The 12,891-nt window shown below is 41.2% G+C and overlaps 1 protein-coding gene across 1 annotated transcript in view; it reads right to left on the bottom strand.

Annotated features, from left to right (window-relative positions):
• MCMDC2 (minichromosome maintenance domain containing 2) overlaps positions 1-12,891 on the bottom strand; it is a 51,079-nt gene that overhangs the window by 26,552 nt on the left and 11,636 nt on the right. The window contains exons 9-10 of the mRNA XM_017509148.2: positions 6,909-7,114; positions 746-935 (exon numbers count right to left, since the gene is read on the bottom strand). Coding sequence (XP_017364637.2) covers positions 746-935; positions 6,909-7,114 — 396 coding nt within the window. The remainder of the gene's footprint in view (positions 1-745; positions 936-6,908; positions 7,115-12,891) is intronic.

Consider the following 12,891-nt stretch of genomic DNA (forward strand, 5'->3'; position numbering starts at 1 on the left):
GCACGCGCCACCATGCCCAGCTAATTTTTTGTATTTTTAGTAGAGACGGGGTTTCACCATGTTGACCAGGATGGTCTCGATCTCCTGACCTCGTGATCCACCCCCCTCGGCCTCCCAAAGTGCAGGGATTACAGGCTTGAGCCACCGCGCGCGGCCTTATATGTTATTATTATTAAAGTTATTTATATTAATTATAATTTAAGGTATTTTTTGAACAATCTGGGAACTTTTTGGTGATTGATTTTTTAAAGCCTCTTTACTATTTTCTTTCTTTCTTTTTTTTTTTTCAGGTGGAGTTGCCTAGGCTGAAGTGCAATGGCATGATCTTGGCTTACTGCAACCTCCACCTCCTGGATTCAAGCGATTCTCCTGCCTCAGCCTCCCAAGTAGCTGAGATTCCAGGTGCCTGCCACCATGCCTGGCTAATTTTTGTATTTTTAGTAGAACTTGAACTTCAGACCTCGTGACCTGCCTGCCTCGACCTCCCAAAGTGCTGGGATTACAAGCGTCAGCCACCGTGCCTGGCCTACTGGATATTGTCTTGTACATTATTCATTAAGGGCTCTCCAGCTACCTATTCAAATAGTAATTTCCAGTGAGTAGACATCTGATCTACATGGTTAAAAAATTACAATTTTTAAACAAGTGGGTCATCATGTAGTTCTGATACCCAATAACATATTAATAACAAAAATATTAAGATGTATTAAAATTTGTGACTAAATTTATTGAACAACATCCTAACAATAAAATATACATATACCTTACCATCTGACCAATTAGAGTGTTGATTTTCTGTGCATTTCTCCTTGAAGATGAATCCATATCAACAAAAGACCAAAAGCTGCACTGAACTGGAAAAGTCATCTGTTGATCAATATCCTCCCCAAACTTCTTTCCTGGGATGTACACTGTGATGCTTCTACTCTCCAGAACTAAGTTAAAAGATATTATTTATTTGTTATTTAAGTTCATTTTGGTCTAAATGTCTACAAATTAATAATATATTCTTATATAGAATTATACTGTCTTGACTTTGAATAGTGAAAGAAAGTAAATTTGATTGTTTTGCAAGACAATGCTCTAAGTTAGAGCATCTGCCATAAAAAGAACAAGGCAAAAACATATATTTGAAGCCTTATATGTCCCATGACTTGATGAGAACTAGGAGTCCAAAGCATGTAGCTAGAATTGTGGCTGGGCACCTGAGTGGACTAGGCAATGGACTAAGAGATTGGTCATATGATACAGACTTACATGAAAGGCTAAAATTAAATCATGTTCTTTTATGTGGGGAAAAATGATAGAAAGCAGGCCATCCATGTGGGAGTGAGAGAGGAAAAGATAGATAATATGAACTACAATGACTTGGGGAAATGTATCTCAAATTCAACATGTTCAAAAGCAAATTCATTGTCCTCCCTCCTCCCACTTAAAACCCAAACAGGCCAGGCATGGTGGCTCATGCCTGTAATCCCAGCACTTTGGGAGGCCGAGGTGGGTGGATCACCTCAGGTCAGGAGATCGAGACCACCCTGGCCAACCTGGTGAAACACCATCTCTATTAAAATACAAAAAATTAGCAGGTGTGATGATGTGCACCTTTAGTCCCAGCTACTCAGGAGGCTGAGGCACGGGAATCACTTGAACTCGGGAGGCAGAGGTTGCAGTGAGCTGAGATCGTGCCACTTTAGCCTGGTGACAGAGCAAGACTCCATCTCAAAAAATAAAAAATAAAAAAAAAGGAACACTTTGGGAGGCTTACACAGGAGGATTGCTTGAGCCCTGGAGTTCTAGACCTGCCTGGGCAACTTGGCAAGACCCTGTTACTACAAAAAATTAGCCAAGCATTGTGGCATGTTACTGTGGTCCAGCTACTTGGGAGGCTGAGGCAAGAGACTTGCTTGAACCTAGGAGTTCGAGGGTGCAATGAGGTATGATGACACTACTGCACTCCAGCCTGGGTAACAGAGTAAGACCTCATCTCAAAAAAAAAAAAAAAAAAAAAAANAAAAAAAAAAAAAAAAAAAAAAAAAAAAGAAGAAGGAGAAGGAGAAGAAGGAGGAGGAGAGGGAGAAGGAGAAGATGGAGAAACAGACCAGGGCAGTCACGAGGACCACATATGATTTGATTTCATTTATAGTCAGCCATCCATGTCTGAAGGGTCTGCATTCAACCAACCACTGATGAAAAATATTCAACCAATCAATAAATAAAACAACAATAAATAACACAGTATAACAATTTGCAAAGTATTTACATTGTATTGACTATTATAAGTAATCTACAGATGATTTGAAGTATATGGGAAGATGTGCATAAATTATATGCAAATACTATGCCATTTTATATGAGGGACTTGAGCATCTGTGGATTTTGGTATCTGAGAGGCCCTGGGACCAATCCATGGAGAATACTGAGGGAAGACTAAGTATGCAATGTTCAGAATAGGCAAATATATAGTAACAGAAAGCAATTAGTGTTTGCCAGGGACTGTTTGGGAGTAGGTGACAGGAGGCAGGGACTGGGGGTTGACTGCTAATGGGTATGGAGCTTCCTTTTGGGGTGATGAAAATATTCTGAAGTTAGTGGTAATAGTAGCACAACTCTGAATTATTCTAAAAAGCACTTAACTATACACTTTCAGTGGTGAATTGTATGATGTGTGAATCTCAATAAAACTGTTACAAAAAATGTAATAGTAGTAATTGCCATTCTATTTTTTTAGAGAGGGGGTCTCACTATGTTGCCCAGGCTGGAGTGCAGTGGCTATTCACAGGTACGATCCTACTATAGATCAGCACAGGAGTTTTGACCTGCTCTGTTTCCGACCTGGGCTGGTTCACCCCTCCTTAGGCAAGCAGGTGGTCCCCCGCTCCCAGGAGGTCACCATATTGATGCCGAACTTAGTGCGGACACCCGATCAGCATAGCACACTATAGCCCAGAACTCCTGGGCTCAAGTGATCCTCCCACCTCAACCTCCCGAGTACCTGGGACTACAGGTACGCGCCACTGCACCCAGTGCTTTTTATCTTTCTACTGTACAATACTCTTATCTTTCTATTGTGCAATGCAAATATATGAGCATTTATCTCATTTGTGGAATCACTAGTATTTTGCACATTCATATGTATTTTGTTTTTACCAGAACAGTGGAAATGCTGCACAAAACAATTTTTATTTTACTTCTTGATATGCATACATTTCACCAATGCTCTCTACCTTCAGCTTACTGATGAGTGAGGAAGGACTGGAAAGACAGGGAACTGTGAATTTACCCTTTCTTTTTTCTCCTGTCAGCATTTTCAGTGTGAGTGGTTGGCAAATACAGGGAAGCAACCAAGTAAGAAAGTATGATAGGACTACTTGGTCATTTGTGTTTCTTAAAAGGCCATTGCCTTCTTTCTGCATTAGAAGCATGTCTAGTTCAAATGAAGAGCATGACCACTTGGGGTTATTAGCACTCCCTCTTACTCAGTTGAAAATGTGTTGTTATGGAAATATAAGTGCACCCATGACACATGGAGTTCAGCAACAATCAAAGACAGTACAAATTAAATGTGTTATGAAAGCTTCATAGTGATCACAAATGCTGTATGAAATAGGGCAGGAAGGCACAGTCGAAACAGGTATGCATCTGTCTCCTCTACTCACACTCAAGTGCCATTGACTCACTGGACTTCCTTACAATACAAAGATAAAATTATTAAAAATTTGAAGATGATGACAGCAGAGTTTTAAACCAAATGCCAAGCTCTTGTGGGGAGACAACATACTAGCAGGGCCAGCTTTATGAGTGTGTAACAAGTGCAATTGTACTGAGGCCCTCCTCTGTACTAGCCAGATGTTCTACCATCCTTTGTTGAAAAAAACCTCCTTTTATCACTGACTAGCTTTGGTGCTGTAGTCCAAAATCAATTGACTATAAAATGTGGGTCGATTTCTATACTCTCTGATATGGTTTGGCTGTGTCCCCCACCTAAATCTCTTCTGGAATTCCCATGTGTTATGGGATGGGCCTGGTGGTAGGTAATTGAATCATGGGGGAGGCAGGTTTTTCCCATGCTGTTTTCATGATAGCAAATAAGTTTCACTAGATCTAATCATTTTAAAAAAGGGAGTTTCCCTGCACAAGCTCTCTTTTTTTGTCTGCCACCACACGAGACATGCCTTTCACCTTCTGCCATGATTGTGAGACCCCCTCAGCCATGTGGAACTGTGAGTTCAGTAAACCTCTTTCTTTTGTAAATAACCCAGTCTTGGGTATGTCTTTATTGGCAGCATAAAAACAGACTAATATACTCTCATTTTGTTTTTGTTGCTTTTTTTTTGTAGAGATGGGGTCTCAGTGTGTTGTCCAGGATGGTCTGGAACTTCTGGTCTCAAGCAATCCTCTTGCCTCAGCCTCCTACAGTGCTGGGATTACACATGTGAGCCACTGGGTGCAGCTAATTTCTGCGTTCTCTTATAAAGTGAAACAATATGCTATATGATCTGAGCATACTTGTACATTCATGCTGATACACCAAGAAGGCAAGGCTCTGACTGCTCTTTGCCCAGTCCAAGGCTGTCCATATTCCTGCTAGTTATAAATCTGGCCCAACCAGCATTACTCTAATACAGAACCAGACAATGACATTATAAGAAAAAACCCTACAGTCCAATGTCTCTCATGAACATAGGTTTTTCAAATCCTCAACAAAAATAATAGCACATTAAATCCAACAATGTAGAAAAAGAATTATACACCATGATCAAGTAAGCTTTATCCCAGGTACGTAAGGCTGGTTCAGTGTTCAAAAATCAATTTATGTAATCCATCATATCAACAGGCTAAATGAGAAAAATCATATGATTGATAGTGGCAGAAGGCAGACAGGTCCTGGGAGGATAGGGGCAGGTCCTTGGTGAAAACTTCAGGAGGGAGACAGCTTGAAGCCTGAAAAACAGGCTGCCAGTTCCGAGTGGATTTCACTACCTGGAGTGAGAACTTCCTTAATGCCTTTTAGCCAATCAGATGGCGTTTTTCTGCACATGGACCAATCAGCACTTGACAAAACCCCATATCCATTTATGATTTTAAAAATTTCCTCCATTCTTAGCCCATAAAAACCCCAGTCTCTGGCTGGGTGTGGTGGCTCATGCCTGTAATCCCAGCACTTTGGGAGGTTGAGTTGGGCAGATCACAAGGTCAGGAGTTCAAGACCAGCCTCCTGACCAACATGGTGAAACTCCATCTCTACCAAAAATACAAAAATTAGCTGGGCGTGGTGGTGGGCACCTGTAATCCCAGTTACTTGGGAGGCTGATGCAGAGAATTGCTTGAACCTGGGAAGCAGAGGTTGCAGTGAGCTGAGATTGTGCCACCACACTCCAGCCTGGGGAACAAAGTGAGACACTGTCTCAAAAAAAAAAAAAAAATGACTCAGACACAGGTTGTGACTACATGTCTGCGGTTAGGAACTACCCACTTTGGGTCTCCTGTGTGCTGAAAGCTGTTCTACCAAGCAATAAAACTCTTCTCCACCTTGCTCACCCTTCAGTTGTCCACATAAGCTAATTCTTCCTGGACGTGGAACAAGAACTTGGGACCTGCTGAACAGCAGGCACAAAAAGGGCTATGACACTTTCCTGTGAGGCTTGCTGAGGTGAGTGGGAGCAAAAAGGGCTGTAACACTTTCCTAGCCAGCTTGCCTAGCTGTGAGTGGTGACACACTCTTGTTTGTTGGACTGTGGGAGTGAAGAGCAATGACGCTTCTGGAGACCCAGACCTCAGGATTTCCTGAGTCAGAGCTGTAACACTGTAATTCTTCTGCCCTCTGCCAGCTTTGGGTGGCTGCCCCGCATGACAGAAAGTGATGATGGGCTGGGCCAGCCCAGGAGCCATGGGTTGGAGTGAGGCAATGGACTAAAAGAGCTGTTAACACGTGCCCCCATTCACTGAGCTGTGGACAGCAGGAACGAGGGAACTGTAGCATGCTTCCCCCAACCCCTCGGAGCTCCACAGTTGCTGGTGTCTCCAAGTTTTCAGATGCCACCACGTTCCTCTCATCCAGACACCAGGGCCCACAGTGGAAGCTACTTGCAGTATGCCTGTTCCAGCTACAGTCTCGCATGAAACCAGCACCTGCGCCAGCGCCTGGAGTTGCCTGCCCCGCCACAGCAGCCGGTGTGCCTGGCTATGTGCAGTGGCTAGACCCTGCGCTCGCTCATGCACATACCACTTGCTGCTCTGCGCCTGGCTTGCCCTCAGCAGGTGTGGGATCTGGACTGGTAGTGTGAGCCAAGCGCAGCGTGCTGGCCCGAGTGGGCAGAACAAGCCCAGCAGGCAAGAGTGAAAGTCAAGCAGAGGTGCTGCCAGACACAGATGTTTCTGGCTGGAGAAGCAGCACCCGAAGGATCCTGTGACATGACCATATTAATAGACGTAGATAAAGCATTTGACAAAACCCCATATCCATTTATGATTTTTAAAGCTCTCAGAAAATTAGGAATAGAGAAGAACTTCCACTGATAAAGAATGTCTACAAAAAATGTACAGCTAACATCACACTTAATGGTGAGAAACTTGAAGCTTTCCCACTCAGATCAGGAGTAAGGTAAGGATGTCCCCTCTCCACACCACTTTTCAACTTTATACTGGAAGTCATAGCTAATGCAATAATACAAGAAGAAGAAATAATTCTGGTCCATTACAAGCTCCTGTGTTAGCACACTGAAAGCAAAGGCTAAAACAGTGCATTTGCACATTAAATTTCTGTTTTTGCTTATAAAATGAGAAATGGCATCTAATATAATTTCTCAAACCCTCAAACACATGTAATACTATCCTAACTGTTAAGTATCTCAACATGGATGAGAGTATAGGTTAAACAGACGAAAATTAATTTCAAAAATATTGTTTACCTGATTGAAGCTGTTCAAGTTTATCTTTTTTGTGTGAAGCCAAGTCTCCTATAAAGCAGATACCACCTTTAGCTAGCAAAGCACTGCCAGCTTGAATGCTAACTGCTCCAGTTCCATACTTATTCCTGGATAAAGTGGGAAAAATTTCAGTAGAGACTGGATGACGTATACCACGAGGAATAAGGTTTATGCTAAAATTCAAAAGCCTAGGGGAAAAAAATAAATTTTTCATTACTATTATTTAATTTTCAAAAGTCATAATGTTAATTAAATTAAATAAAAATTAAATTAAATGTTAAATTTAATTTTATTCTGTGTTTACTGAGCAATTGTGATACACCAGCCATTGTGCTAGGGATAAAAATATATATGACCAACATGGTGAAATCCTGTCTGTACTGAAAACACAAAAATTAGCTAGGCATGCTGGTCCATGCCTGTAGTCCCAGTTACCTGGGAGGCTGAGACACAAGCATCATTTGAACCTGGAAGGCAGAGGTTGCAATGAGCCAAGATTGTGCACTCCAGTGTGGGTGACAGAGCAAGATTCTGTCTCAAAAAACAAAACAAAAAATATATGAGACCTCCTGGACCTCAACTTGGAAAGCTCAGAGTCTAAAAAGACAGACATAAAAAACTAAAATACAATGTGATATGTACTAAAAAATGTCTTTAGAACATACATCGTGGCTGGGTGTGATGGCTTATGACTGTAATCCCAATACTTTGGGAGGCTGAGGCGGGTGGATCACTTGAGGTCAGGAGTTTGAGACCAGCCTGGTCAGCATGACAAACTCCATCTCTACTAAAAAACACAAAAATTAGCTGGGCCTGTAATTACATGCCTGTAATCCCAACTACTGAGAGGCTGAGGCAGGAGAATTGCTTGAACCCAGGAAGTGGAGGTTTCAGTGAGCTGAAATCGCTTCACTGCACTCTGGCCTGGGTGATGGAGCGAGACTCTGCATAAAAAAAAAAAAAAAAAAAAAACATCCATGGGAGTGGGAATATTATTTCTTCCTGGAATGGAGTCAGAGAAAGTCACAGAGAGATGACATTTGAATTAGGCCCTCTTGTTTTTATGGATTGCTTTCTTTTGCTTTTCAGAATTTTTGTATTAGGCTTGCTAGTGTCACATCAAAACTATCACTCTGTTGCTTCCGTATCATGGCAATTGTGGGGTTTTTTGTTTGTTTTTGTTTTGTTTTGTTTTGAGTCTCAGGTGCAGAGGCTGGAGTGCAGTGGTGTGATCTTGGCTCACTGCAACCTCCACATGTCGTCAGGCTGGAGTGCAATGGAACAATCTCGGCTCACTCCAACCTCCACCTCCCAGGCTTAAAGGATTCTCCTTCCTCAGCCTCCCAAGTAGCTGGGACCACAGGCACAAGTCACCATACCTGGTTAAATTTTTTTTTTTTTTTGTAGAGACAGGGTTTCACCATGTTGCCCAGGCTGATCTCAAACTCCTGAGCTCTAATGATCCTCCTGCCTCGGCTTCCCAAAAGCACCGGCATTACAGGCTTGAGTCATTGTGTCCAGCCAAATTTTTTTTTTTTTTTAAGAGACAGAGTCTCATCCGTCATCCAAGCTAGCATGCAATGATGCAGTCATAGCACACACAGCCTCAGACTCCTGGGCTTATGCAATCCTCCCTATTCAGTCTCTCAAGTAGCTGGAACTACAGGCATGGGGCACCCGCCTGTCTCATGGCAATTCTTGATATGTCATTTTTGACTTCTAACCTCTTTGCTAATTGCCTCAGCTCTTCATATCCCAAATTTAAATTCTGAAAGAGGAATATGATTACCTTAGCTTAGCTTTCAAATATTTGCCACAGAAATCATAGCTTGCTGGTACAATCAGCTATAATGAGTAGACACAGACATGTGATATAAAAGGGGATGATATAAAAGTAGGCATAGACATGCAGTGCAAAAGAGGGTAAGATGTGAATAGGTAGATGGTATAAAATATGTCTAGTGCATGTACCATTCTAAGGAATTTGGATGTTAGTTTGAAGATATATAAAATGAGAGGGCAATATTTAGAAAGAAACCTTTGCAAGCCTATAAAGAGTAGTTCTCAACCACAGTCTACACTAACCTTACCTGGGGGGATTTAACAAATTCCAATGCTAAGTGCCACCACAAACCACTTATATTAGAAACTCTGGGGGTGAGACACAGCCATAACTATTTTTTTAAAATTCTCTCAGATGATTCTAATAGGCAGCTAGGCTGAGTGCTTAGTGATATGGGACAATGAGCTTTAAATTTGGCTACATATTGGAATTGGCTAAGGAACTTTTAAAACTACTGATACCCAGAGGGTCACAGAATACAAAGTACAAAAATCAAATTGTATTTTTATATATTCATAGCAAACAATCAAAAATGAAGTTAAGAAAACACTACCATTTTAGTAGAATTAAAAATATCAAATATTTTTGGAACCACTTTAACAAAATATTTACATGACCTTTATAAAAATATCACTGACAGAAATTAAAGAAGACCTAAATAAATGGAGAGAGATGCTATATTCATGGATTGGAAGATTCAATATTATTAAGGTTAATTCTCCCCAAAATTGATTTACAAGTTAAATACAGTTCCAATAAAAATACTCAAAGGTTTATTTTTGGTTGGTATTAACATACTAATTTGGCTGGGCATAGTGACCCACATCTGCAGTCCCAGCACTTTGGGATGCTGAGGTGGGAGGATCACTTGAGCCAGGAGTGCAACACCAGTCTGGGCAACATGGTAAGACCTCATCTCTACGAAAAACTAAAAAATTAGCCAGGTGTGGTGGTGCATGCCTCTGTTCCCAGCTACTCGGCAGGCTGAGGTGGGAGGATCACTTGAATCCGGGAGTTTGAGGCTGCGGTGAGCCATGATTGTGTCACTGAACTCCAGTTTGGGCAACAGAGCATGATCCTGTCTCAAAAAATAAACTGATTCTAAGAATTATTTTAAAATGCAAAGGATCAAGCCAGGCATGGTGGCTCATGCCTATAATCCCAGCACTTTGGAGGCTGAGGTGGGCAGATCACGAGGTCAGGAGTTTGAGACTAGCCTGACCAACATGGTGAAACCCTGTCTCTACTAAAAACACAAAAATTAGCCAGGCAGAGTGGCATGTGCCTGTAATCCCAGCTACTCAGGAGACTGAGGCAGGAGAATCACTTGAACCCAGGAGGCAGAGGTTGCAGTGAGCTGAGATGACACCACTGCACTCCAGCCTGGGCGACAGAGCGACTCTCTCTCCAAAAAAAACAAAAGACAAAGAATCTAATTTTTTTTAATCTTTAAAGTGAAGGATAAAGGTGCATTACTTGATTTCAAAACTGAACATAAAGCTACAATAATCAAAAGAGTACACTATTGGTATAAGTATAGACAAATACTTTTCAAAATATTAGAAAATAGTTCAAATAGATTTATACCCAGTTCAATTTTATAGCCAGATTTTACCCCGTTTAATTGATTTTGAACAGCGGTATCAAAACAATTTAATGGGGAAAGGAAAATCTTTCAACAATTAGTGTGGAAAAATTGGATAATGCATATGAAAAACATTAACTTTAACTCATGCTTCCTACCAATCTCTGGGAGATTGAGGCAAGGGATTGTTTGAGCCTGGAAGTTTGAGACCAGCCTACCAAGACTTGATTCTACATGAATAAATAAATAGTAAACTAAAATTATAATGCTTCTGGAAGAAAACATTTAAAAACTCTTCATGACCTTGGGATAGACAAAGATTTCTGAAACAGAAGTCAGAAAACACTAAGCATAAAATAAAATAATAAACTAAATTTCTTTTTTTTTTTTTTTTTTTATACGCAAGTTCTCTCTTTTTCTCCAGGTTTGAGTTCAATGGCGCGATCTCGGCTCACCGCAACCTCCGCCTCCCGGGTTCAGGCAATTCTCCTGCCCCAGCCTCCTGAGTAGATGGGATTACAGGCAAGCGCCAACATGCCCAGCTGATTTTTTGTATTTTTTAGTAGAGACGGGGTTTCACCATGTTGACCAGGATGGTCTCGATCTCTTGACCTCGTGATCCACCCGCCTCGGCATCCCAAAATGCTGGGATTACAGGCTTGAGCCACCGCGCCCGGCCTAAATTTCATCAAAACTAAAAAGTCTGCTCATCAAAGATACCTTTAGACAATTTTTAAAAAACCTTTATACCTGGAGAGAAATTTTATAATACATACATTTGGCAAAGGACATGCATCCAGAACAACTAAGCTAAAAAATGAACAAAGGGCTTGAACAGACACTTCATTTAAAAAGTTATGTGAGTGGCCAATAAGCACATGAAAAAGAACTCAAATCAATAGTCATCAGGAAAATGCAAATTAGAACAATGACTTATCCGGCCGGGCACGGTGGCTCACGCTCATAATCCTAGCACTTTGGGAGGCCAAGGGGAGTGGGTCATGGGATCAGGAGATCGAGATCATCCTGGCTAACACGGTGAAAAAATCCCGTCTCTACTAAAAATACAAAAAATTAGCTGGGTGTGGAGGCACGCGCCTGTAATCCCATAGCTACTGAGGAAGCTGAGGCAAGAGAATCACTTGAATCTGGGAGGTGGATATTGTAGTGAGCCAAGTTCACATCATTGCACTCCAGCCTGGGCAACAGAGCAAAACTCTGTCTCAAAAAAAAAAAAAAAGCAATGACATATCATTTCATTCCCACTAGTATGGCTAAAATGAAAAGAGCTGACAACACCAAATGTTGACAAAGTTGGAAACAAGAGGAACTCTTTATATTTTTAGTAGAAATGTAAAATGGTACAACCACTTTGGAAAACTAGCAGTTTCTTCCCTTTTTTTTGAAACAGTGTCTCGCTCCGTTGCCCAGGCTGGAGTGCAGTGGCACTATCTTGGCTCACTGCAACCTCCACCTCCTGGGTTCAAGCAGTTCTCATACCCCAGCTTCCCAAGCATAGCTGGATCTACAGGCACCTGCCACCATGCCTGGCTAATTTTTGTGCTTTTAATAGAGATGGGGTTTCCCCACATTGGCAAGGCTGGTCTCAAATTCCTGACCTCAGGTGATCTGCCCTCCTCAGCCTCCCAAAGTATTCAGATTACAGGCATGAGCCACCATGCCCAGCCAACTGGCAGTTTCTCAAAAAGTTATAAATCTACCTTATGATCCAGCAATTCCACTCCTAGGTATTTACCCAAGATAATGAAAATACATGTCCACAAAAAGACTTTTACAAGAATGTTTATAGCAGCTTTATTCATAATAGTCAAAACATGCAAAACCAAATGTCTTCCACTATGAGAACAGGTAAGTGAATTTTGGTACATTTGTATAATGAAATGCTACTCATCAACAGAAACAATGAACTACTGATGTACACAATTGGTTAAATTCAAAAACATTTCGTTGAGTAAGAGAAAGTAGACCTAAAAGAGGATACACTGTATGATTTCATGATCTGAAGTTCAAGAACAGGAAAATTGATGTATGGTGACAGAAATCACCAGTGGAGATAGGAACTGATTGGAAGAGGAAATGAGGGAAATTTCTGGGGTGATAGAAATGTTCTATATCTTGTTGTGGTGGTGATTAAAGGAGTGTATGTATTTGTCAAAACTCATTGATTTTTTTTAGTGATGATAATAAGATCTGATTATTTCACTGTACATAAATTATACCTAAAAAGAAAAAAACAAACCAATTTCTCACACAGCCACAAATATCATTAAAAAAAAGGCAAAAGGTTAAGGTCAAACAGAAAAAGAGAGAAAGGCCTTAATTTACAAGCAGCACAAATCACAAATAAACAACATAATTTAAAAAAAAGATCGGCCGGGCGCGGTGGCTCACGCCTGTAATCCCTGCACTTTGGGAGTCCGAGGCGGGTGGATCACGAGGTCAAGAAATTGAGACCATCCTGGTCAACATTGTGAAACCCCGTCTCTATTAAAAATACAAAAAATCAGCTGGGCATG

Source organism: Cebus imitator, unplaced genomic scaffold (assembly GCF_001604975.1).
Source record: "Cebus imitator isolate Cc_AM_T3 unplaced genomic scaffold, Cebus_imitator-1.0 Scaffold407, whole genome shotgun sequence".
In the NCBI taxonomy this organism is placed as follows: domain Eukaryota; kingdom Metazoa; phylum Chordata; class Mammalia; order Primates; family Cebidae; genus Cebus; species Cebus imitator.